This window comes from Oncorhynchus keta, chromosome 11 (assembly GCF_023373465.1).
Source record: "Oncorhynchus keta strain PuntledgeMale-10-30-2019 chromosome 11, Oket_V2, whole genome shotgun sequence".
Lineage (NCBI taxonomy): Eukaryota > Metazoa > Chordata > Actinopteri > Salmoniformes > Salmonidae > Oncorhynchus > Oncorhynchus keta.
In genome coordinates this window covers 1,144,377-1,170,855 of record NC_068431.1, presented here as the reverse complement: position 1 = coordinate 1,170,855, position 26,479 = coordinate 1,144,377, and the positions used below count along the sequence as shown (strand labels likewise).

At 44.6% G+C, this 26,479-nt stretch overlaps 2 protein-coding genes and 2 long non-coding RNA genes across 55 annotated transcripts; all 4 read right to left on the bottom strand.

Annotated features, from left to right (window-relative positions):
• Window positions 1-1,422: 1,422 nt before the first annotated feature.
• LOC127932979 (uncharacterized) lies at window positions 1,423-3,865 on the bottom strand. 50 transcript variants are annotated; one of them, XR_008146551.1, is made up of 8 exons: window positions 3,799-3,859; window positions 3,363-3,517; window positions 3,072-3,168; window positions 2,583-2,666; window positions 2,339-2,506; window positions 1,892-2,059; window positions 1,693-1,734; window positions 1,423-1,566 (listed from the first exon to the last, which is right to left on the bottom strand). It is a non-coding gene; the product is annotated as an uncharacterized LOC127932979 (long non-coding RNA). The 50 variants fall into 50 exon arrangements; XR_008146553.1 differs by lacking the exon at window positions 1,693-1,734 and adding an exon at window positions 1,609-1,650; XR_008146574.1 differs by having other exon boundaries at window positions 1,892-1,975.
• Window positions 3,866-5,366: 1,501 nt separating this feature from the next.
• Window positions 5,367-11,121, bottom strand: timm10b (translocase of inner mitochondrial membrane 10 homolog B (yeast)). Its single transcript, XM_035762028.2, has 3 exons — window positions 10,663-11,121; window positions 10,394-10,489; window positions 5,367-6,935 (listed from the first exon to the last, which is right to left on the bottom strand). Exons 1-3 carry the CDS (start codon window positions 10,687-10,689, stop codon window positions 6,360-6,362), a joined length of 699 nt encoding a protein of 232 aa, XP_035617921.1. The 5' UTR covers window positions 10,690-11,121; the 3' UTR covers window positions 5,367-6,359.
• A 4,283-nt stretch (window positions 11,122-15,404) lies between these two features.
• On the bottom strand, window positions 15,405-23,520 carry kpna7 (karyopherin alpha 7 (importin alpha 8)). Of its 2 annotated transcripts, none has more exons than XM_035762029.1 (13): window positions 23,315-23,520; window positions 22,926-23,066; window positions 21,928-22,013; window positions 21,411-21,579; window positions 20,209-20,308; window positions 20,044-20,126; window positions 19,189-19,275; window positions 18,937-19,113; window positions 18,702-18,758; window positions 18,126-18,302; window positions 16,160-16,342; window positions 15,816-15,962; window positions 15,405-15,569 (listed from the first exon to the last, which is right to left on the bottom strand). In XM_035762029.1, exons 1-13 carry the CDS (start codon window positions 23,378-23,380, stop codon window positions 15,474-15,476), a joined length of 1,569 nt encoding a protein of 522 aa, XP_035617922.1. In that variant the 5' UTR covers window positions 23,381-23,520; the 3' UTR covers window positions 15,405-15,473. The 2 variants fall into 2 exon arrangements, with proteins under 2 accessions (XP_035617922.1, XP_035617923.1); XM_035762030.1 differs by having other exon boundaries at window positions 15,405-15,566.
• On the bottom strand, window positions 16,357-17,236 carry LOC127932978 (uncharacterized). Of its 2 annotated transcripts, none has more exons than XR_008146538.1 (3): window positions 17,121-17,236; window positions 16,839-17,038; window positions 16,357-16,798 (listed from the first exon to the last, which is right to left on the bottom strand). It is a non-coding gene; the product is annotated as an uncharacterized LOC127932978 (long non-coding RNA). The 2 variants fall into 2 exon arrangements; XR_008146537.1 differs by having other exon boundaries at window positions 16,839-16,998.
• Window positions 23,521-26,479: the final 2,959 nt, after the last annotated feature.

The following is a 26,479-nucleotide window of genomic DNA, read 5'->3' as shown; positions in this document are numbered from 1 at the left end:
TACACTAATCTGTACAGTACACCCTGTATATAGATACACGTTGACTCAGATACAGTAATACCCTGCAGATAGCCTCCACATTGACTCTGTACCGTAACAGATACAGCCTCCACATTGACTCTGTAGATACAGTATATAGCCTCCCAGATACTCTGTACAGATACCCAGATACAGTCAGATCCACACTAGATCTGTGCAGATAACACCCAGATACAGAGCAGATCCACACAGACTCTGTACCAGATACCCTGTATATAGCAGATACAAGCAGATACAGTAGCATACTGTATAGAGCAGATACAGACTCAGATACAGTAATACCCAGTATACAGTCTCCAGCAGATCTGTACCGTAACACCCAGATACAGCCTCCCCATTGACTCTGTACAGATACACCCAGATACAGCCTCCACAGATCAGTAGTAACACCCTGTATATAGCCTCCCCAGATACAGTACAGATACATAGCAGATACAGTACAGACTCAGATACAGTAACAGATACAGCCTACAGATACTCAGTACAGTAACAGCAGATATAGATCAGATTTACTGCTACAGAATAATTTGTTACAGATACTTATTTTTTCCTTAAGATACAGAGCATTATTGGTTAAGGGTTTGTACAGTAAAAATGTACAGTAGCAGATACAGAGCAGATACGGGGAATGTCAGATACAGTACAGAGGTACATCTCTGTCAAAGATAAAGACAGAACACTGATGTAAAATCAGTGACAGATACAGTTCTCAGATTCAGTTTATCAGAGCATGGAGATACGGAGAGTCAGATAAGTACAGATATCAGCAGCAGATCAGATGAGACAGAGCCTCAGAAACAGAGCAGATCAGTACAGAGCCAGAAACAGATATCTTCACCAGAGCAGATACAGAGCAGATTCAGTACAGGACAGATAAAGCAGATTACATAAAATCAGATACAGACCTTTTACAGATACAGACAGATACAGAGCAGATACAGTCCAGATACAGAGCAGATACAGTACAGATACTATAGAGAACAGATACAGTACAGAGCAGAAACTAGTCCACAGATACAGCTCTTTTACAGTACAGATAAAGTACACAGCCCTGATACAACAAAGAATACAGAGCAGATACAGTACAGAGCAGTTTGACATGAGCAGATACAGTACTAAAGCAGATACAGTACAGAGCAGATACAGAGCAGATACAGTACAGAGCAGATACAGAACAAGTGCTTATACAAGAGCAGATACCCAGTAAAGATATCCTCTGGTGTGCATTACAACACACCTGCAACAACATCTGTGGTACAGGGTAAAGATACTGGATAACAGACCTTGTTATTCCTCATCTATATCAATAACCTGACTGCTGGGTCTACAGTACAGAGCAATCTATATCAATAGCAGATACTGTACTGCTGAGTCTTCTACCATACTAATCTATAGCAATAACTTACTGCTGGGTCTTCTACCATACTAATCTATATCAATAACCTTACTGCTGGGTCTTCTACCATACTAATCTATATCAATAACCTGACTGCTGGGTCTTCTACCATACTAATCTATATCAATAACCTTACTGCTGGGTCTACTACCATACTAATCTATATCAATAACCTTACTGCTGGGTCTTCTACCATACTAATCTATATCAATAACCTTACTGCTGGGTCTACTACCATACTAATCTATATCAATAACCTTACTGCTGGGTCTTCTACCATACTAATCTATATCAATAACCTGCTGGGTCTACTACCATACTAATCTATATCAATAACCTGCTGGGTCTTCTACCATACTTATCTATATCAATAACCTGCTGGGTCTTCTACCATACTAATCTATATCAATAACCTGCTGGGTGTTCTACCATACCATACTAATCTATATCAATAACCTGACTGCTGGGTCTTCTACCATACTAATCTATATCAATAACCTGACTGCTGGGTCTTCTACCATACTAATCTATATCAATAACCTTACTGCTGGGTCTTCTACCATACTAATCTATATCAATAACCTTACTGCTGGGTCTTCTACCATACTAATCTATATCAATAACCTGACTGCTGGGTCTACTACCATACTAATCTATATCAATAACCTTACTGCTGGGTCTTCTACCATACTAATCTATATCAATAACCTGCTGGGTCTTCTACCATACTAATCTATATCAATAACCTGCTGGGTCTTCTACCATACTAATCTATATCAATAACCTGCTGGGTCTTCTACCATACTAATCTATATCAATAACCTGCTGGGTCTTCTACCATACTAATCTATATCAATAACCTGCTGGGTGTTCTACCATACCATACTAATCTATATCAATAACCTGACTGCTGGGTCTTCTACCATACTAATCTATATCAATAACCTGACTGCTGGGTCTTCTACCATACTAATCTATATCAATAACCTGACTGCTGGGTCTTCTACCATACTAATCTATATCAATAACCTGACTGCTGGGTCTTCTACCATACTAATCTATATCAATAACCTGCTGGGTCTTCTACCATACTAATCTATATCAATAACCTGCTGGGTGTTCTACCATACTAATCTATATCAATAACCTGACTGCTGGGTCTTCTACCATACTAATCTATATCAATAACCTTACTGCTGGGTCTTCTACCATACTAATCTATATCAATAACCTTACTGCTGGGTCTTCTACCATACTAATCTATATCAATAACCTTACTGCTGGGTCTTCTACCATACTAATCTATATCAATAACCTGCTGGGTCTTCTACCATACTAATCTATATCAATAACCTTACTGCTGGGTCTTCTACCATACTAATCTATATCAATAACCTGCTGGGTCTTCTACCATACTAATCTATATCAATAACCTTACTGCTGGGTCTTCTACCATACTAATCTATATCAATAACCTTACTGCTGGGTCTTCTACCATACTAATCTATATCAATAACCTTACTGCTGGGTCTTCTACCATACTAATCTATATCAATAACCTGACTGCTGGGTCTTCCACCATACTAATCTATATCAACCTGCTGGGTGTTCTACCATACTAATCTATATCAATAACCTGACTGCTGGGTCTTCTACCATACTAATCTATATCAATAACCTTACTGCTGGGTCTTCTACCATACTAATCTATATCAATAACCTGACTGCTGGGTCTTCCACCATACTAATCTATATCAATAACCTGCTGGGTGTTCTACCATACCATACTAATCTATATCAATACCCTTACTGCTGGGTATTCTACCATACTAATCTATATCAATAACCTGCTGGGTCTTCTACCATACTAAGCTATATCAATAACCTTACTGCTGGGTATTCTACCATACTAATCTATATCAATAACCTTCTACCATACTAATCTATATCAATAACCTGACTGCTGGGTCTTCTACCATACTAATCTATATCAATAACCTTACTGCTGGGTCTTCTACCATACTAATCTATATCAATAACCTTACTGCTGGGTCTTCTACCATACTAATCTATATCAATAACCTTACTGCTGGGTCTACTACCATACTAATCTATATCAATAACCTTACTGCTGGGTCTTCTACCATACTAATCTATATCAATAACCTTACTGCTGGGTCTTCTACCATACTAATCTATATCAATAACCTGCTGGGTCTACTACCATACTAATCTATATCAATAACCTGCTGGGTCTTCTACCATACTTATCTATATCAATAAACTGCTGGGTCTTCTACCATACTAAGCTATATCAATAACCTGACTGCTGGGTCTCTACCATACTAATCTATATCAATAACCTGACTGCTGGGTCTTCTACCATACTAATCTATATCAATAACCTGACTGCTGGGTCTTCTACCATACTTATTCTATTTGCTAATGATACCACTGCTGGGTCTTCATAAAATAATTTTGACTCACTAATTAATGAAGCCAACTCAGGAAATTGTTCTGAATGGTTACAGATTATGTCTATCTTTAAAAATGTTAAAAATCCATACTTTATTATTTTCACTAGTAAGAATAAGAAATATTATCCCCCAAAATGAGAGGCAGAATCTCAATTGGTGTGAATGAAACGGACCAAGTCACATCGACTAGATTCCTCAGAGCTCTAATTGATGACTTATACCAGGAAAGATCACTACATTTTTCTGTAGCAAAGTGATGACATCTGTTATCAGAAAGATGAGTGGTTTGGTTCATCAGGCGTGCTTCCTAGCTCTATACTACATTTTAATATACCCATATCTCATTTACTGTAATATTCATGGGCCAGTACATACAGAGCATTTGGAAAGTATTCAAACCTTGAAACTTCCACCTTTTTGTCCAACGTCTAACCATCTTATTCTAAAATAGATTAAACATTTTCCTCAACAATCTACACACAATAACCCATAATGACAAAGCGAAAAGAGGATTTTAGAAATGTTTGAAAAATTATTATAAATTTAAAAACTGAAATACCTTATTTACAGAAGTATTCAGACCCTTTGCTGTGAGACTCGTAATTGATCTCAGGTGCTTCCTGTTTCCATTGATCATCCTGGAGATGTTTCCACAACTTAATTGGAGTCCACCTGTGGTAAACTCAATTAATTAGACATGGTTTGGTCCCACAGTTGACAGTGCATGTCAGAGCAAAAACCAAGCCATGTCGAAGGAATTGTCTGTAGAGCTCTGAAACAGGATTGTGTCGAGGTACAGATCTGGGGAAGGGTACCAAAAAAATGTCTGCTGCATTGAAGGTCCCCAAGAACACAGTGGCCTCCATCATTCTTAAATGGAAGCAGTTTGGAAACACAAAGACTCTTCCTAGAGCTGAACACCCAGCCAAACTGAGCAATCGGGGAGAATAACCCAATGGTCAATCTGACAAATCTCCAGAGTTTCTCTGTGGAGATGGGAGAACCTTTTTTTTACCTTTATTTAACCAGGCAAGTCAGTTAAGAACAAATTCTTATTTTCAATGACGGCCTGGGAACAGTGGGTTAACTGCCTGTTCAGGGGCAGAACGACAGATTTGTACCTTGTCAGCTCAGGGGTTTGAACTTGCAACCTTCCGGTAACTAGTCCAACGCTCTAACCACTAGGCTACCCTGCCGGCCCTTATTCTATCAGGCCTTTATGTTAGAGTGGTCAGACGAAAGCCACTCCTCAGTTAAAGGCACATGACAGCCTGCTTGAAGTTTGCCAAAAGGCACCTAAAGACACTCAGACCAGGAGAAACAATAGTCTTGTCCATGTCACTGCTTTTAACTCCTTCAGGGGACGAACAATTTACCACCTCCTCAAAAATCACACAGACAAACACATCATAGAAAAGAAGTTTGACAAGAAATCTAAAAATCACAACGACGACTTCCTCTCCAGAATCGTTTAATATTTGAGAGAAAGGTATTTTTCCATCATGGTGCCTATACAGTGTTGTAACACCAAGGTAAAATCATCATCATCATATCTACTCTGTATTGCTGATGACCAAGCACTTACCCTGTAGGGCAGTAAGGTGACACCCTTGATTCAGCCAATTAGAGCTGACTGAAGACCTTGATTATTACAATGTTTCACTTCCAGTAGTTCTCCAGGATCCTTGGTTCAATTCTATAGATCACATACACTCAAGATGGCAGCTGAGAGTCCTGTGTGGTCAGGGTGGATGGTTGGGGGAGAGAGGGACATCACTGGTAGGAGCTGGGACTGTGACCGAAGCTGTACTGGAGCTAGGGATGGAGCTGGGGTTAGGGCTGGGCCTGGGGTTAGGGATGGAGCTGGGGTTAGGGCTGGGCCTGGGGTTAGGGCTGGGGTTAGGGCTGAGCCTGGGGTTAGGGCTGAGCCTGGGGTTAGGATGGAGCTGGGGTTAGGGCTGGGCCTGGGGTTAGGGCTGGGCCTGGGGTTAGGGCTGGGCCTGGGGTTAGGGCAGGGCCTGGGGTTAGGGCAGGGCCTGGGGTTACGGGGTTAGGGCTGGGCCTGGGGTTAGGGCCGGAGTTAGGGCTAGGGCCTGGGGTTAGGGCTAGGGCCTGGGGCTAGGGCCTGGGGCTGGGGCTAGGGCCTGGGGTTAGGGCTAGGGCCTGGGGTTAGGGCCGAGCCTGGGGTTAGGGCCGAGCCTGGGGTTAGGGCCGAGCCTGGGGTTAGGGCCGAGCCTGGGGTTAGGGATAGGGCCTGGGGTTAGGGATAGGGCCTGGGGTTAGGGATAGGGCAGGGCCTGGGGTTAGGGCAGGGCCTGGGGTTAGGGCAGGGCCTGGGGTTAGGGCTTATCTCTGTGTAACCATAAGAGTCACTATTGTAGGCGCTGGTGTCGCCTCTACAGGCACCATATGTAAATGTGGGCGGAACTAACATTACTGGTGCCTGGTTATCGACTAAGGTGGGGACCACTTGGTGCTGCACTGGGAGCAGCAGTGACAGTGGATTGATCATGTCTAACAGGGGACAACTCTAAAATTGGGCCTGAAGTCAGCCTGGTGAGCCCTACTCCATTCACAGCCTGGGAGAGGGAGGAAGGCACCAGTGGTTCTGAGGCTGGGGTGGAGGGTGAGGCAGCTGCTAGTTTAACCTCTGTGGATGTGGAGGAGGGGGTGGAGGGTGAGGCAGCTGGACCCAGGTCTGCAGAGAAATCTAAAACAGCAGGCTTTAAGACTGAGGCAGCCATCACTGATACCTCTGAAGCCGTCATAGCCTCACTTGTCCCCGAGGCAGGAGCCGAGGCTTTACCCCCGGTTGAGGCTATAGGTAGGCCTTGATCAGCCAAGTCAGGTGTCCCCTCCAGTGCACCTGCAGCCTCAGCCTCTGCTGTGACCAGCTCAGCGTTCTTCTTCTCCATCTCAGCCATGCGGCGCTGCACCATCCCCGGCATCAGGTTGACATAGGTGCCCATCAGACGGTGGTTGGAGCGGATCAGCTTCCCGGCACAGCTGTCTGCACAGCGCTCCTAGAGGACGGGAGGATAAACACAGGCTGGGTGTTAAACACATCTCATTCTAAATACCGAGTCCTTCAGTATCACTGAAATCTAACAGTACAGCTCCCACTATCTTATTATTATCAATTTCTTTCAACCAGTCATCAGTCATTTGTGTCAGTGCTGTACATGTTGAGTGCCCTTCTCTATAAGCGTGCTGGATGTCTGTTGTTCATTTGTTTACAGAGCAGAGAAATAGCATTGTATGTGGTCAAACACCATTTGTTCCAACAGTTTGTTAAGAGCTGTCAGCAAGCTGATAGGTCTGCTGTTAGAACCAGTAAAGGATAATTAACCGCTCTTGGGTAATGGAATGACTTGTGTCAGTGCAGTACATGGGGGGGTTCGGGAGAGGGTGGAGGGTGAGGCAGCTGGACCCAGGTCTGCAGAGAAATCTAAAACAGCAGACTTCCCTCCAGGCCTGAGGACAAAGACTTCCCTCCAGGCCTGAGGACAAAGACTTCCCTCCAGGCCTGAGGACAAAGACTTCCCTCCAGGCCTGAGGACAAAGACTTCCCTCCAGGCCTGAGGACAAAGACTTCCCTCCAGGCCTGAGGACAAAGACTTCCCTCCAGGCCTGAGGACAAAGACTTCCCTCCAGGCCTGAGGACAAAGACTTCCCTCCAGGCCTGAGGACAAAGACTTCCCTCCAGGCCTGAGGACAAAGACTTCCCTCCAGGCCTGAGGACAAAGACTTATCATACCTACTGTGAAGCATGGGGGTGGAAACATCATGCTTTGGGGCTGTTTTTCTGCAAAGGGACCAGGACGACTGATCCATGTAAAGGAAAGAATGAATGGGGCCATGAATCGTGAGATTTTGAGTGAAAACCTCCTTCCATCAGCAAGGGCATTAAAGATGAAACCTGGCTGGGTCTTTCAGCATGACAATGATCCCAAACACACCGCCCGGGCAATGAAGGAGTGGCTTCGTAAGAAGCATTTCAAGGTCCTGGAGTGGCCTAGCCAGTCTCCAGATCTCAACCCCATAGACAATCTTTGGAGGGAGTTGAAAGTCCGTGTTGCCCAGCAACAGCCCCGAAACATCACTGCTCTAGAGGAGATCTGCATGGAGGAATGGGCCAAAATACCAGCAACAGTGTGTGAAAACCTTGTGAAGACTTACAGAAAACGTTTGACCTCGGTCATTGCCAACAAAGGGTATATAACAAAGTATTGAGATAAACTTTTGTTATTGACCAAATACTTATTTTCCACCATAATTTGCAAATAAATCCATAAAAAAATCCTACAATGTGATTTTCTGGATTTTTTTTCCTAATTTTGTCTGTCATAGTTGAAGTGTACATTTGATGAAAATTACAGGCCTCTCTCGTCTTTTTAAGTGGGAGAACTTGCACAATTGGTGGCTGACTAAATACTTTTTTTGCCCCACTGTATATAAAGTGCATTTGGAAAGTATTCAGACCCCTTCACTTTTTCCACATTTTGTTACGTTACAGCCTTATTCTAAAATAGATTTTTTTTCTCCTCATAAATCTACACACAATACCATCACAATACCCTATAATGACATCCCAATACCCCACAATGACATCACAATACACCACAATGACATCACAATACACCACAATGACATCACAATACACCACAATGACATCACAATACCCCACAGTGACATCACAATACCCCACAATGACATCACAATACACCACAATGACAACGCAGAGAGGTTTTTAGAAATGTTTGCAAATGCTTTAAAAAAATAAAAAACAGAAAGACCTTATTTATTATTTACATAAGGATTCAGACCCTTTGCTATGAGACACGAAATTGAGCTCCGGTGCATCCTGTTTCCATTGATCATCCTGGAGATGTTTCTCTGGGACATGTGGGACAGTAAGCGTCCCACCTGGCCAACATCCAAGTGAAAATGCAGAAATTCAAAAAAAAAAATACTATAAAAATTAAACTTTCATGAAATCACACACGCAATACACCAAATTAAAGCTATACTTGTTGTTAAGATGTTTCTACAACTTGAATTGAGTCCTCCTGTGGTAAATTCAATTGATTGGACATGATTTGGAAAGGCACACACCTGTCTATATAAGGTCCCACAGTTGACAGGGCATGTCAGAGCAAAAACCAAGCCATGACGTTGAAGGAATTGTCCGTACAGCTCCGAGACAGGATTGTGACAAGGCACAGATCTGGCAGAGGGTACCAAAAAACTGTCTGTAGCATTGAAGGTCCACAAGAACACAGTGGTATCCATCACTCTTAAATAGAAGAAGTTTGGAACCACCAATACTCTTCCTAGAGCTGGCTGCCCAGCCAAACTGAGCAATCGTGGGAGGAGAGCCTTGGTCAGGATCAAGAACCCGACAGTCACTCTGACAGAGCTCCAGAGCTCCGCTTTGGGAGAACCTTCCAGAAGGACAACCATCTCTGCAGCACTCAACCAATCTGGCCTTTTTGGTAGAGTGGCCAGACGGAAGCCACTCAGTAAAAGGCACATGGAGATTGCCAATAGGCACCTAAACGACTCTCAGATCCTGAGAAACAATATTCTCTGGTCTGATGAAACCTTTGCTTGTCTGGAGGAAACCTGGCAGCATCCCTATGGTGAAGCATGGTGGTGGCAGCATCATGCTGCGAGGGATGTTTTTCAGCAGCAGGGACTGGGAGACTAGTCAGGATCAAGGGAAAGATGAGCAGAGCAAAGTACTGATGAAAGTACTGATGAAAATCTGCTCCAGAGCGCTCAGGACCTTCCAAAAGGACAATGATCTTAAACACAGCCAAGACAACGCAGGAGTGGCTTCGGGACAAGTCTCTGAATGTCCAGACTTGAACCCAATCAAACATCTCTGGAAAGACCTGAAAATAGCTGTTCCGCGACGCTCCCCAGCCAACCTGACAGAGCTTGAGAGGATCTGCAGAGAAGAATGGGAGAAACTCCCCAAATACAGGTGTGCCAAACTTGTAGCATCTAGTAGACTCCAGGCTGTAATCTCTGTCAAAAGGTACTTCAAAAAAGTACTGAGGAAAAGGTCTGAATACTTATTTAAATGTGATATTTCAGTTTTTTTTTTTTTTTATACATTTGCACAAATTTCTAAACCTGTTTTTCCTTTGTCATTATGGGGTATTGTGTGTAGATTGCAAAGAGAAAATCTATTTTAGAATAAGGCTGTAACGTAACAATGTGGGGAAAATGTCAAGGGGTCTGAATACTTTCCGAATGCTGTGTGTGTGTGTGTGTGTGTGTGTGTGTGTGTGTTTATTCATTCAACAGGCTACATCAATACAAAAAAAAACTTTGAATGAGGAAACGATTTTGCCCCTCTCACCTAAAAACAACCATCACTACACCACTGGGTAAAGACAGAGCCAGGTCCCTGAGGAGTTGATCTACCGAGCCCCATCTCTCACCCACAGCCATGTAACGAGCCAGGCCTCACCTCGTCCATGGTGAGACTTCTGTAGTTGAAGTTACTGGTGCATCTCTGGAAACAGATCTCTGTCATCCGGTTGTAGACCATCAGAAAGTCCCGTAGCTAAAAACAACCAAACATAGTGATCAACACACACACACACACACACACACACACACACACACACACACACACACACACGCACACACACACACAAAGCCTCGTCTTGGGAGTCATCACATCATCTATAACATGTCCGTTGATGAAAAAACATGGTCACATTGAGATGAACGTACGTTTCGTATTTGTGCTTCGGGCTCCATGGTGTAACGTCCTGTCCAAATCGGCTGGTTAGCTTCACTAGCTTTGCAATGCGTTAGCGTTGAAATATCTTGCCAGCCTCTACGTTTATATTGAACTGAAAAAGACGTCTGTCTCCACACGATGTGCAATTCATGTATGAATACGTAAAAACATATAATAGTTACAATGAAGAGAACATTACAACCCGAAAATAATCACGTTGGTATGACAGAAAAGAGTAGCTTGACATTCAGGTTTTTGCTATTCGGTATCCCCAGGACGTACCTTCTTCTTCTGTGGTGTTATGCCGGTCCGCAAACAAACGTTAAAGGTGTATGCCGCCACCTACTGTATGGGTAATGAACGGAGGGGGAAAAAATCCATTGCGGGAAAAAGGGAAAAAACAAATACAATAGAAAAAATAAAATACATCCTTAAACCCATCCCACTCCTTCAGTCGTAGTCCAGATCACATCCCTATACAGACTCAAGGGCCTGTGATGAAGGAGTCCCTAATAAACGTTCAGCCACACCCACAATACCTCTTTTCTCCTATTTCCTCTCTGCAGTTTATACCCAATGCTATAAACAATACAAAGTCCACCTTTTTTTAACATGTCAGGATCCTGTTGGCGAGGAACATTTACAGATGTCTCTAATCCAACTGCCATGGTTTGTTCAACATTACTCCCTTCTTCCACTCTTCTCACCTCTGTCAGATAGGAGACAAGCTGGACAGCCCTTACTCTCAACACCTCTGGATAGGAGAGGTCAGCCAGCCTGTCAGTCAGTCAGTCAACCAGCCAGCCAGTCAACCAGCCACTCAGTCAACCAACCAGCCAGTCAACCAGCCAGCCAGTCAACCAGCCACTCAGTCAACCAACCAGCCACTCAGTCAACCAACCAGCCAGTCAGTCAACCAACCAGCCAGTCAACCAGCCACTCAGTCAACCAGCCACTCAGTCAACCAACCAGCCAGTCAACCAACCAGCCAGTCAACCAGCCACCAGTTCAGTCAACCAGCCACTCAGTCAACCAACCAGCCAGTCAACCAGCCAGTCAACCAGCCACTCAGTCAACCAACCAGCCAGTCAACCAGCCATTCAGTCAACCAACCAGCCAGTCAACCAACCAGCCATTATCAACCAGCCATTCAGTCAACCAGCCATTCAGTCAACCAGCCATTCAGTCAACCAGCCACTCAGTCAACCAACCAGCCAGTCAACCAGCCATTCAGTCAAGCTCCAAATGACAAGAACAGCTCAAATAGAGAAACGACAGTCCATCATTACTTTAAGACATGAGTTCAGTCAATACGGAAACTTTGAAAGTTTCTTCAAATGCAGAAACCATCAAGTCACAAAAACCATCAAGCTCTATGATGACTGACTCTGATGAGGACCGCCACAGGAAAGGAAGACCCAGAGACCCAGAGTTACCTCTGCTGCAGAGGATAAGTTCATTAGAGTTAACTGGCTCTCATGAGGAGCGCCACAGGAAAGGAAGACCCAGAGTTACCTCTGCTGCAGAGGATAAGTTCATTAGAGTTACCAGCCTCAGAAATTTCAGCCCAAATAAATGCTTCACAGAGTTCAAGTAACAGACACATCTCAACATCAACTGTTCAGAGGAGACTTCATGGTCAAATTGCTGCAAAGAAACCACTACTATTTTTAAAAAAACATGTTACCTTTATTTAACTAGGCAAGTCAGGTAAGAACATATTCTTATTTACAATCACAGACTACACTGGCCAAACCCGGACGATGCTGGGCCTATTATACACCTCCTTATGGGAGTCCCAATCACGGCCGGGTGTGATTCTGCCTGGATTCGACCCAGGGTCTGTAGTGACGCCTCTCGCTCTAAGATGCAGTGACTTAGAATGCTGCGCCACTCGGGACCCCTAAAGGACACCAATAATGAGAAGAGACTTGCTTGGGCCAAGAAACAAGAGCAATGGACATTAGACCGGTGGAAATCTGTCCTTTGGTCTGATGAGTCCAAATGATAGATTTTTGGTTCCAACAGTAGTGTCTTCGTGAGACGCAGTGTAGCTGAACAGATGATCTCTGCATGTGGTTCCCACTGTGAAGCATGGAGGAGGTGGTGTGGAGGTGCTTTGATGGTGACACTGTGATTTATTTAGAATTCAAGGCACACTTAACCAGTATGGCAACCACAGTATTCTGCAGCGATATACCATCCCATCTGGTTTGGGCTTTGTGGGACTATAATTGGTTTTTCAACAGGACACCTCCAGGCGTTGTAAGGGCTATTTGACCAAGGAGAGTGATGGAGTGCTGCATCAGATGACCTCAACCCAATTGAGATGGTTTGGGATGAGTTGGACCACAGACTGAAGTAAAAGTGTACAGCATAGGAACTCCTTCAAGATTGTTGGAAAAGCATTCCGGGTGATAATGCCAAGAGTGTGCAAAGCTGTCAAAGGCAAAGGGTGGCTACTTCGAAGAATCTAAAATATATTTTTGTTATTATTTGTTTTATCACTTTTTTGGTTACTACAGGATTCCATAGGTGTAATTTCATAGTCTTCACCAATATTCTACAATGTCAAATAGGTGTCCATACTTAACTGGGACTGTAAATGTTTTTTTGGGGGATTGGATTTGTTTTTGCTGTCATTATGGGGTGTTGTGTAGATGGAGGGAACAAAAAAACATCCATTTTAGAACAAACTGTGGAAAACAAAATGTGGAAAAAGGGGTCTGAATACATTGCGAAGGTACTAACTTCAGTTTTTAGAAAGAAAAGCTTGGGTCTACTTGGTTCACCCAGAAATACACATCCAGGTTTAGCTTTAACGAACGTGCTTTGCAGTATTCTCCAAGGCCATGAGCTAGCCAGGGTGTCTGTATAAAAACACCCAACTTCCACCTCATCTGAACATTAAGGACAACGGTCTGTTAGCCATCTATGGCTTGGTTCTCATCCATATAAAACATATAAAACGATGTTCCATCTAATGCAGGTGAGCCAATTCAGCCCGCTGGACTCCAGGCCACGAGTGTGTGGAACTAGATGCCCATTATAATGGACCTACACAGTAAATGGCGTCACCTTTCTGGCCTGCAAATGGCTTTTGAACAAATTGTAACGCCAAATGTGGCCCTCGAGCCAAAATTGCCTACCCCTGGAGGTTGGGAAATGGCTGAATAAATGCCATCTTGGTCACACTCACTAAGCACCAAACAGAACTGAAAACGGACTCCCAGAAACCGTTGGTTTGAAGACGGACTCCCAGAAACCGTTGGTCTGAAAACGGACTCCCAGAAACCGTAGGTTTGAAGACGGACTCCCAGAAACCGTTGGTTTGAAAACGGACTCCCAGAAACCGTTGGTTTGAAGACGGACTCCCAGAAACAGTTGGTTTGAAGACGGACTCCCAGAAACAGTTGGTTTGAAGACGGACTCCCAGAAACAGTTGGTTTGAAGACGGACTCCCAGAAACAGTTGGTTTGAAGACGGACTCCCAGAAACAGTTGGTTTGAAGACGGACTCCCAGAAACAGTTGGTTTGAAGACGGACTCCCAGAAACAGTTGGTTTGAAAACGGACTCCCAGAAACCGTAGGTTTGAAGACGGACTCCCAGAAACAGTTGGTCTGAAAACGGACTCCCAGAAACCGTAGGTCTGAAAACGGACTCCCAGAAACCGTAGGTTTGAAGACGGGACTCCCAGAAACCGTAGGTTTGAAGACGGACTCCCAGAAACAGTTGGTTTGAAGACGGACTCCCAGAAACAGTTGGTTTGAAGACGGACTCCCAGAAACCGTTGGTTTGAAAACGGACTCCCAGAAACCGTAGGTTTGAAGACGGACTCCCAGAAACAGTTGGTTTGAAAACTTTGCTAACGCATCAATACAGCCGATGTTTCCGTTCAATAATTCCCCATCGTTCCGTTGGAAGAACAGAAGCTTTCAATATGTTCCATGATTGGTAGATTTGAAGACCATGCTTCTGTTAGAGATTAAAATTCTGAATTGACCAACAAATATCAGGAACTGTGCCAATAGTTCTAATAAGGACCAGTGAGACAGTTACCCCTAACCAGGTTTTTACCATTAACAGTAGGGACTAGTCAGAGATTTGCACCAGTGAAATGTAACGGTGTTCAGGGTTACTGCATTAAATGGGAAAGCAAGTCAGCTCAATTGAACATTAATTTGAAAACAGCCTGTAGGGAACGGCCGTAACCAAAGTAGCTCGTCAGTAGTATTCAAATGGGATTGTGCAAGAGATCATGTAACACCCAGAAGCTCAGGGGGTGCATGCTACATTTATATCATTTGGGAGGGGGTTGCGCCACCCAGAAGTTCAGGGGGTGCATGCTACATTTATATCATTTGGGAGGGGGGTTGTGCCACCCAGAAGCTCAGGGGGTGCATGCTACATTTATATAATTTGCTGAAGGCAGCATCTGATTTCTCACCTAGTAGGGGCACAAGTCAAACGACCGTTGTTACCGTTGTTACTGGCCCAACTCTTAAAACTAAGTTATCTTGGTTAAGTAGACATGCGCCAACTATGTTAACTTGCCAGATAAGTGGCTTGAGATCAAGGTTTAGTTACAGAAGTCAATACCTCCTTGGTATGAAATAGCACCATGTGTGCTGCCTGTGATACCCATCGGGGGGGGTGTATGAATCTGATACCACCCTAGTAAACAATGAAACATTACAGTGGAGTTGATAAACTAATCAGCTGGACCAAAAGTGCAAAAAATATATTTATTAATATTCCAAAATCATGTTGTATTTTAACACTGGACATCCTGTGGGATTATTAAAACCGGAAGGTCTTCTGCACATCCTGGGTCTTGAAGGCAAAGGTTGTGTCAGTGGCTTCCGTGGCTTCAGTCTGCAGACCCTCAGGCTCCTCCTGGGACAATGCAAGATGTTAGACTAACCTGATCAAGTCGATTTTAAAACTACAAATTGTAAATGCAATAAGATTGTTCCAGGGCTCTGTCTGAAGTGTAAAAGCAGTCAACTCAATGAATTCTCAAGCAAAAGCTAATTGGAGGAAGAGTAGCATTGCACCGAGGGGGGGGGGGCATGAGGGATCAGGGACTTGACTGTGTCAACACTTCAGACAGAGACTAACTTCCAGGTCATATTTACTGACATCAGTGAAGAACTTCTCTATGAGTGCCTGGGCAGTACGGTACACGGTGTCATTCTCATGGTTCTGCAGCATCTCAATCTTATCCAGGCCTCCCAACTCCTCAACCAGTAGACACAGCTTATCAGTCTCACCCATCTTCTCTGCTGCCTGGAACAAGAGGGCATGAGAGAACATAATGAGGTTTTACAAGGTAGCTCCTCGAACAGACTGCTTCTCGGCTGCCTGGGACAAGAGAACGAACGTAACGAGGTAGCTCCTCAAACAGACTGCTTCTCCGCTGCCTGGGAGAGAAAGCGAGTCACCCCCTAAACTTTAAAAGTAGCAGCAATGACTAGGTATCTCACCATGAAGAGGTTGTTGATGGCGTCCAATATGACGAGGATGGTCTTGGAGTCTTTGACAGTCAGTAGGTTGAGGATGGCCTCCAGGCCTCCTGATTGGACCAGTTGGATAACTTGCTCCACAGTGCCCCCGCTGGTGAAGTTAGTTATGGCCCACACCGCCTCCCGCTGAGTCTTAAAGTCCCCCTGGGAAAACACCAGATATAGGGGATTAGACTGGAGTGGTTAGTCGTGACCCACACTGCATCAGTCACTGAGATACGGGGTAAGTGTCTACGCCCTTTACAGTAAAGTCCATCAAATTGCCACCTGTGAGCGCATCTAATGTGGAGCGAGTGGTGTTTAACTACCATTACATAGCGGTATCCTCCTGTACAAGTTAAACCCTGAGTAGATCTACAGCTAGCCAGCGTCACATTCCAGGGTTCATCAGTACCGCGACCTAGCCAGCTTCACATTCCAGGGTTCATCAGTACCGCAACCTAGCCAGCTTCACATTCCAGGGTTCATCAGTACCGCGACCTAGACAGCTTCACATTCCAGGGTTCATCAGTACCGCGACCTAGCCAGCTTCACATTCCAGGGTTCATCAGTACCGCGACCTAGCCAGCATCACATTCCAGGGTTCATCAGTACCGCGACCTAGCCAGCATCACATTCCAGGGTTCATCAGTACCGTGACCTAGCCAGCATCACATTCCAGGGTTCATCAGTACCGCGACCTAGCCAGCATCACATTCCAGGGTTCATCAGTACCGCGACCTAGACAGCATCACATTCCAGGGTTCATCAGTACCGCGACCTAGACAGCTTCACATTCCAGGGTTCATCAGTACCGCGACCTAGCCAGCTTCACATTCCAGGGTTCATCAGTACCGCGACCTAGCCAGCTTCACATTCCAGGGTTCATCAGTACCGTGACCTAGCCAGCTTCACATTCCAGGGTTCATCAGTAGCCAGCGACCTAGACAGCTTCACATTCCAGGGTTCATCAGTACCGCGACCTAGCCAGCTTCACATTCCAGGGTTCATCAGTACCGCGACCTAGCCAGCTTCACATTCCAGGGTTCATCAGTACCGACCTAGCCAGCGTCACATTCCAGGGTTCCTAGCCAGCCGTCACATTCAGGGTTCATTCCATGGTTCATCAGTACCGCGACCTAGCCAGCTTCACATTCTAGGGTTCATCAGTACCGCGACCTAGCCAGCTTCACATTCCAGGGTTCATCAGTACTACGATGTGGCTATTGCCTCTTGCAGGTTGTAACTACACGTCCCACAAGGCTAGTCGAATGCTGAAACATCAAAACTAAAGTGAGGCTTTTAGAAGTTAGTCTATTACAGATTGTTAATGCTGACTTGAGCTTACGAATGGACAAGCCTCCCACTCCTGTCGATACATTTTATTATGTCTTACAAAAGTGTTACTGTGCATGAGGCTTTAAAACATTGTATTTGAACTATTTCAAAACAATTCAATATTTTTAGTCATCAAATGAAAGCGATGATAAGTCTTTTGAGGGGGAGGGAATCTTATTTGGTCCTCAACTAATTACTCAGACACTTCCTTCAGGGTAAGTGGAGATGTTGTGAAGAATTCGTTGCCATAGACAATGTACCTGGCTAAAAAAGTCAGCAGCATTTGTATGACCCTTTTATCCTGTGTTGAAACTCAGCCAGCTAACTTCAGTTGAACTTAAACCTGCGTCGTAGGACACCTCTGGTCTATAAGTGCAGGCGGTAGACATGTGGTTCCCAAACCTCTCCTCCAGGACCCCCAGCCAGCCGATCCAGAACAAGCCCATCTGATACAACTTGTCAACTAATCATCAAGTCCTTGATTAAAAGGTGTTCTAGTTCAGATACATTGTAACATCTGGGGGTTCCAAAGGAGAAGTTTGAAAAAGCACAGGTGAGTCGCTGCTGTATGCTGTTGGCTAGTGTGCAGGTGCAGTGAGGTGTCACCAACGTTGCGTAGCAGGTCGATAAGCGGGGGCAGCAGGCCGCAGGTGAGCAGTTGTTGTATCTGTTGAGCTGGACCAGCAGCGATGTTAGACACGGCCCAGGTTGCCTCCTTCTGAACACTGGCTTTGCTGTGTCTCATTAAACTAGGCAGGACAGACAGCACCCCGGCGTCAATGGCCACCTGACAGGAATACAAGTATTAAGGTCACAAAGTTCAAATCAAGCTTACAGGTAGTTCAGTATCCTCGCCACCGGATCATAACAATGTATCCTAATGAACTACAATACAAATGGACAAAGCTTTGTAATCATAGTGTAGTAGCCAGTTCAATGGAATTACATTCTCAGCAAGGGAATATTGGTTAACTGCTAAAGCTTACAGGCAACCATAAAACCACTGGCTAAGTGCTGTGAAGTGTGTTTTTACAGGGTCAGCCAGAGTACAGCACCCTGGAACAGCTTTCTGCCAAGTGCCTTGGTCAAGGTCACAGACAAAACAGATTCCAAGAGCTGAGGAGATGAACAGCAACTACAGGTCAAAAACTAACTGCTAAAGTGCATCAGTCCATAGTTTAGTCACCTGAGTCTGGACATCTGAGCCACTCACTATGTTCCCTATGGAGCGCAGAGCTGGGGTCTGGAGAGGGAGAGAGAAGCTGGAGTTAGTTTAGAACACCACAGGCCTTTAGTGGCCACAGCGAGCCCTGGGTCAGTCCCACCCCCCACAGCAAGTCAGTCCCACCCCCCACAGCGAGTCAGTCCCTCTGACAGTAACGGAGCACTAGTCTTTTAAAGACAACCATAACTTTATTTACCACCACAGTGAGCGCCTCAAAGCTCATGAGGGACACCAGACGGGGGACAATACCGGTCTGGACCACAATATCGATACGGTCGTTGGCACCATCAGTCAGATAGGAGACGGCCCAGCATGCATCACTCAAGATATCCTGATCACTCAGGTGGAGGAGCTGAATCAGAGAAGGCAGCACCTGGGGGAGGAAGTGTACACTTCTAGATGAGGAAGTAGAGAACAGAGTGCAACAGTGTGTGTTTGTGGAGGTCACCTGTTGGACAGCAGATAAGGGAGGGAAGGGGTTCTTGTTCCTACAGAGGTTAGACAGGGTCCATGTCAAGTTACGAAGGTACCCCACCTGGAGAGGAGAGAGGAATTGTAACCAGTTCAGGAAACTGAAAATGACCATATTCTATAATTTAGGGTAGGAACAGAATGAATAAGTCAGTAATGTAACAGAACGTGGAATAAGTCAAGGGGTCTGACTACTGTCAATACAATATCTCCGCAGGCCTAATTCAGCACTGGGCATCTTATGACCTGCATTAAAGCCAAGCCTCCTCCTCCCTCACCTGCATCTTGCTCCCTACTCGTCTGGCCAAAGCATGACCATTCCATCTTTATTTTACTAGGCAAGTCAGTTAATAAATTCTTATTTTCAACGACAGTAAATAGTTTGCCCACTCCATAGAAAAGCTGCATGAGCCACACTAATTGTGAAATCTTAAAGTTTGAGTCAAAAGACGTTAAGAATTGTATTTTTACGGGTCAGAACAGAAGAAACAATTTGTTAAGGAACAGAATGTAAAATTGGTTCAAACATGGCAGGTGACAAAGGTGCCAAACCATAACGTTAAGGACCCCACAGGTGGACGTTAAGGACCCCACAGGTGGACGTTAAGGACCCCACAGGTGGACGTTAAGGACCCCACAGGTGGACGTTAAGGACCCCACAGGTGGACGTTAAGGACCCCACAGGTGGACGTTAAGGACCCCACAGGTGGACGTTAAGGACCCCACAGGTGGACGTTAAGGACCCCACAGGTGGACGTTAAGGACCCCACAGGTGGACGTTAAGGACCCCACAGGTGGACGTTAAGGACCCCACAGGTGGTCGGGAACTTACAGGTGTGTCTGGGGTGATTCTAGACAGCAGAGCAGGGATCACGTTACATTCTATCAGAGTATCTCGATACGCCGGTCCATCACCTGAAAACAGGAAACGGTCTTTTAACATGTAGGCTTTTGTTCCAAGCACAGTGGACCTCATGTTTCCTGGGCTCGGTGTTACCTGCTATGTTACCCAGGGCCCAGACAGCCTGCTCACTGATGTGCAACATGGGGGATGCCAGCAGAGATATGAAAGCTGGGACTGCACCATGCTCTACCACCTGTAGAGGGAGACATTACACCAGTCAACTACAGCCAGGCCAAGCAAAGGCTACATCACATGGGTCAAATACAACAGGTGTAGTAAATGTTTACTTACAAGCCCTAAACAATGCAGTTTAAAAGGCTGGCACCACTTGTGCCATCTAGAGGTTTCTGATCAGTGCAACAGTTTGGAAAGAGATATATATACACACTGAAAACAAACATGACCGAGTTAATTCATAAGGAAATCAATTGGAACGGTAGTACGCGCTATTCTATGGCTTTCACATGATTGGACAGTGGCCCAGCCAATCAGAGCGTTTCCCACCCCCCACAAAAGCACTTTAGCTAGGTACTCAGTTTCATCTGTCAGGGTGGCTGTCTCAGACTTTTCCCCCCAGGTGAAGCAGTCCTGGGCTGCCACGTTTACATGTGGTCTGCCATTGTGAAGCCGGTTGGACATACTGCCAAATTCTCTAAAATTATATTGAGCGGCTTATGGTAGAGAAATTAATCTTCAGTTCTCTGGCAACAGCTCTAGTTGACATTCCTGCAGTCAGCATGCCAATTGCACTCACCTCAACTTGAGACATGTGGCATTGTGTTGTGACAAACGGCACATTTTACAGTGGCCTTTTATTGTCCCCAGCACAAGGTGTCCTTCTGCTTCTGTAGCACAGTTGGTAGAGCATGGCGCTTAAAACGCCAGGGTAGTGGGTTCGATTCCCGGGACCACCCATACGTAGAATGTATGCACACATGACTAAGTCGCTTTGGATAAAAGCGTCTGCTAAATGGCATATATAAGGTGCACCGGTGTAATGATCACGCTGATTAAACAGCTAATTGATAAACCATCCACCTGACAGGTGTGGTCAAAGGAGAAATGCTCACTAACAGATGTTAACAACTATGTGCACAAAATTTGAGAAGTAAGCTAGAAGACTTCCAGGATCTTTTATTTCAGCTCATGAAACCAACACTTTACATGTTGCGTTTATATATTTAGTTCAGTCTAGTACGCTTTCACCACCGAGAGGGACTCACCAGGTTAGCCGAGCCCCAGCTATCCGAGTACCTGAAGCAATGGTGAAAGCCCAGGGCTGTGTGTGCACGCACCTGTTGTGTGTGCCAGGAGGTCCCCGAGGCGATGTTGGTTAGAGCCCAGGCGGCTTCAAACTGCAGACTGGGGTCATCATCCCTTCCTAGGAACTCGACAAATCTGGATAGCAGCCCTGCCTCCACAATCTCCTTTAGAGGGGGGTTACACTCACGGGACAGCATCTTCCTACAGAAGGGGGGGGGGTGAGTTACCTAGTCCTGGAATTAATGCATTCAGTGGTGCAACCGACTAAGTCTTCCTCTTCCCCACAGCCATTAACTGTTTCTACTACATCAATGTTAAAGGTGCAGTGTTCTCTTGCCAGTGGACATGATTATGACCTTAACAATCTTCAAAACAGAATTTCACTGACTGGTCTAAAGCGAGATGCACAGCAAAAGACTTATCAAAACGGTTGAGAAATGAGACCGCTGCCAAAGTGTCAACCAGAAGAGGTCATATGCAGGTCAGTTGGTAAGTGCTGCTGGTAACACCAAAGTCAGGGTCAATTACCAAGCCAATGCTGGACCTTACCTGGCAGCCTGACATCCTCTGGTCTGTCTCTCCTTGGAGTCACTGTTCACATGGCCAACAACCTCCTCGATGGTAATCGCAGTCACCTGGAGACAAAGCATGACAACCATACTATTCTACAGAAATAGCCCTGCAGAGATGGAGTCATTTCCTTTTAAATAGCAATGCAGGGTCAATTTCAAGTCAGTAAACTGACATTCAAATAAAAGAATACCCACAATACTCTGACATGTGGTTTAGGAATTTGAGGTTACTTCCTGAATTGAAATAGATCAACCTCGACCAGATCTGCTTCCCAAATGGCACCCTAGTCTCCACTAGTGGACTTTTAACCAGGGTCCATAGAGGCTAAAGGTGTAAACCACGTACAGAATGGTGTTATTTGGGATGCTGTTTTATCTTTGATAAGCCAACATCCTGGAGGTGCCAAGACAACTTGTAAACTGGGTGGTTCAAGCCCTGAATGCTGATTGGCTGAAAGCCATGGCATATCAGACCATATAAAATGGGCATGACAACATGTATTTTTACTGGTTTAATTATGTTAATACCCAGTTTAATACGAAGGTACCTCAGAGGTTGGTGGTATATGGCCAATATACCACAGCTAAGGGCTGTGTCCAGGCACTCCTCGTAACATCCCTTAGCCATGGTTTGATTGTAGGCCACAAATATGACTGTTAACGAGTGATTACTTTAAGGTAGTTTGCCACCAAGCCATGAATTAGATTCTCAAGACGTTTCAGCACGTGCACAAACACCATTCAAGTCATAAGTCAATTTCAACATTTCACACAATGTCCAAAAACGTTCAAATCCTCTAATACCAATCCCGTCACTTGAAAGGGTTTTTGATACGCCACTTGTTGATAAAACGTTAAATGTGGAGACAAAATACGGATAGCCTGGGTCACACTTCCATAGAACTTCACCGCCTAGGTAAAATGAATAGTAATTTGGGAGAACAATCCCTTTACTGTAACAACTCAAATATGTACCTCGTGGTTGTCGTTGTTCAACTCCGGTGACTGGTCCGCATCCCCCGGTAGAGTGGTAATGTTCCTCCTCTTGAGGAAGTTCTCGTTCTTCGCGGCTTTACGCAGCTCTACGCACTCCGCGATCCGCCGCTCACGGAGCTTCTACAGACAAAAAGACATCGATCAGGCTACAATCAGGCTTCTTTTTTTAAATATTTTTTTAACTCGTCAAATTCTCGGAAAATCGTTACAATTAAAGGATATAGGTGCTGTCATCCCGTAATGGAGTTGGAGGGGAAAACGATCCAAAACCGAAATGTGGAAAAATGAATGCAGCACAAAAACCAAAGGGAAGGACCTTCAACTAGGCAGTTTGGAGAACCAAAGTCGAGGCTACGGAGCTGACTTACCGACGGCTCTTTACCCTTGTTCTTGAACTTGCTCAGACGGTCATCAGTAGCACTCGTGGTGGGCATGTTGACCGTTGGGTTAGTTTAGACGAACAAAGTTCTCTCTTTGAGGCACAACAGCCGAATGCCTCCTGTAGGGTTGTCAGGAGTTTAAATACATCTTCAGAAGGATGACAGGTGCATCTCCATACTGGTGATTTAGAGTGACGCTGCTCCTAATTCTTTCCCCGGTCAATCCAATGGTGCGCTTGATTGAGCTCGCCAGTGGCACCGGTGGGCAAAGACCCCGCTTGAAAACCAATGGAATGCCCCATTAGTGCACAACCCGGTCCATATCAAACACATACTTTGTGTGAAACGGTGTCTTTTTCTTATATTTACAAACTCAATACTCTGTTCTAAGTATTTCATAAACCTAGTCTATATTACTAGTCAAACGCAGTGTTAAAGGTCCAGTACAGTCAAAATGCTGTTTTTCCTGTGTTTAGCATCATATTGTACAACAGTTGATGAAACTCATGCTGTAAAAGACCAATTTTGATCTGTGTTCTGATACTGTGCCTTCAGAAAGTATCACACCCCGTTTCCCCACATGTTGTAGCTTGAATTAAACCATTCGAATAGTGTGTCACTGATCTACACACAAAGTTATTATTCAAAAAAAAAAAAATGTATTCATAAAAAACGTAACACTGAAATGTCTTGAGTCAATAAGTATTCAAACCCTTTGTTATGGCAAGGAGCCTAAATAAGTAAAAACGTGCTCAAAAAAATCACATCAGAAATGGAATATGTGGGGTGCAGATTCAACTACAAAGACCAAGGAGGTTTTTCAATGCCTCGCCAAGAACCGATTGGGTAGAAATAGCAGACGTTGAATATCCATTTGAGCATGGTGAAGTTAATAATTAGGCTTTGGGTGGTGTATGAATACACCCAGTCACTACAAAGATACAGGCGACCTTCCTAACTCAGTAGCCGGAGAGGAAGGAAACTGACAGAGTTTTGAAATCAGTGGAATGCCCTTATGAAGCAGAGTATGATAGCTAAGGAGATGGGGAAAATTCTGACTTTGAATTGGAAATGCGGAGGGAGTCAAAAAGAGAACACAGGAGGATGTTGTATAAAACACCTGGAGGATCTTTAAGGGCAGCCATGGCTGCGGACAGAAGAGGAGGTTCATCCATGTATACAGTTAAGGGAGTCTAGCTTACTCTTATTTTCAAATATTATACGTTTCTAATTTTGTCAGAAGGTCATATTCAAAGTTGCATACTGTTGGCTAGCTAATTTAGCTGGTGGTGCTAACGTTAATTATGTGATCTGTGTAGTAATATTATTCATATCTCAGAGCTATTTGCATTCTAGTTATAGCCCAATGTTATCTAGCTAGGTAACATTGCTCTAATAGTTGGTTAGCTTTAGCTACCTGTAGATTCATGCAGGCTAGTAATGTTATGAGTTCCGTGGTTCATTATTTTCTAGCTACTCTAAACAAAATACCCTATGGAACCCTATGGAAGTAACAATTTACCGTCTTCACCTTCTGTATCATGTGCATGTGACAAATAAACATACCATTTATTTTATATAGTGTGTGTTTATCAGACACAGTAATATGAAGAACAACATGAACTGCACCAAAGTCAAATTATGATATACTGTTAGGCCAGTGTGACTGAAATGGGCTAGTTAGGTGCAGACGGCGTAAAGTCTGTACACCAACGAGACAGTGTCCAAGCTCTAACAGGTCGGGGCGAGGGGACGGACGTAAAGTCTGTTACACCAACGAGACAGTGTCCAAGCTCTAACAGGTCGGGGGCGAGGGGACAGACGTAAAGTCTGTTACACCAACGAGACAGTGTCCAAGCTCTAACAGGTCGGGGCGAGGGGACGGTCTAAAGTTATACTGCTACACCAACGAGACAGTGTCCAAGCTCTAACATTCACCCTGCTTTTGTTTCGTCACAACTTTAAGCTATTTTCTGTAATTGGCTCACCATTAACTTGTAAATATTGATCTTGTTGTGAGATTATTTTCCTGTAACAATGTATACAAATTAGCTAAAGTGAAGACGTTGTCAGCTATATGATTTGGTCATTATTTGAATTGGCCAGACAGCTAACTTTTTCGGGCTAGGGGGCAGTATTTTCACGTCCGGATGGAAAGCGTGCCCAGAGTAAACTGCCTGCTACTCAGGCCCAGAAGCTAGGATATGCATATCATTAGTAGATTAGGATAGAAAACACTCTGAAGTTTCTAAAACTGTTTGAATGATGTCTGTGAGTATAACAGAACTTATTTGGCAGGCGAAACCCAGAGGACAAACATCCAGGTTTGGGGTCACTCTCTTTTTTCTTTCAAGGCAGTTGCTTGCAGTTCCTATCGCTTCCCCTGGATGTCAATAGTCTTTAGAAAATGGTTGATGTTTTTCCTTTGTGTAATGAAGAAGTAGCCCAATAAATTCAGAACGAGGGTAGAGGGAAGTGTACTGTAGTAGTATAAATCCCCCAGCACAGTCCCCGCAGCCGGACAACTTTCTCATGGCTTCTGGAGGGAAATGCTGTAGGAATGCTCAACCGGTGTCGCTCATTTAGCTGACAGAAACTTTCAACCGGTTTTCCCCATTAAGCAACGAGTCGGAGTCTGAGGCTGAGCCTTCTCTGGTCTCTACTCCTCCCGTTATGGGGTCTGAGGTGCCGAAGCCTCCCACCATTAGCTCTGGCAAACTAGTCATTGGCGACACCATTGCCCGCAGTATTAGACTTAAAATGAATCATCCAGCGATCATACACTGTTTACCAGGGGGCAGGGCTACCGACGTTAAGGCTAAGCTGAAGATGGTGCTGGCTAAAGCTAAAACTGGCGAGTGTAGAGAGTATTGTAGAGCGATATTGTTATCCACGTCGGCACCAACGATGTTTGGATGAAACAGTCAGAGATCACCAAGTGCAAAATAGCTTCAAATCAAATAAAATCAAATGTTATTTGTCACATACACATGGTTAGCAGATGTTAATGCGAGTGTAGCGAAATGCTTGTGCTTCTAGTTCCGACAATGCAGTAATAACCAACAAGTAATCTAACTAACAATTCCAAAACTACTGTCTTATACACAGTGTAAGGGGATAAAGAATATGTACATAAAGATATATGAATGAGTG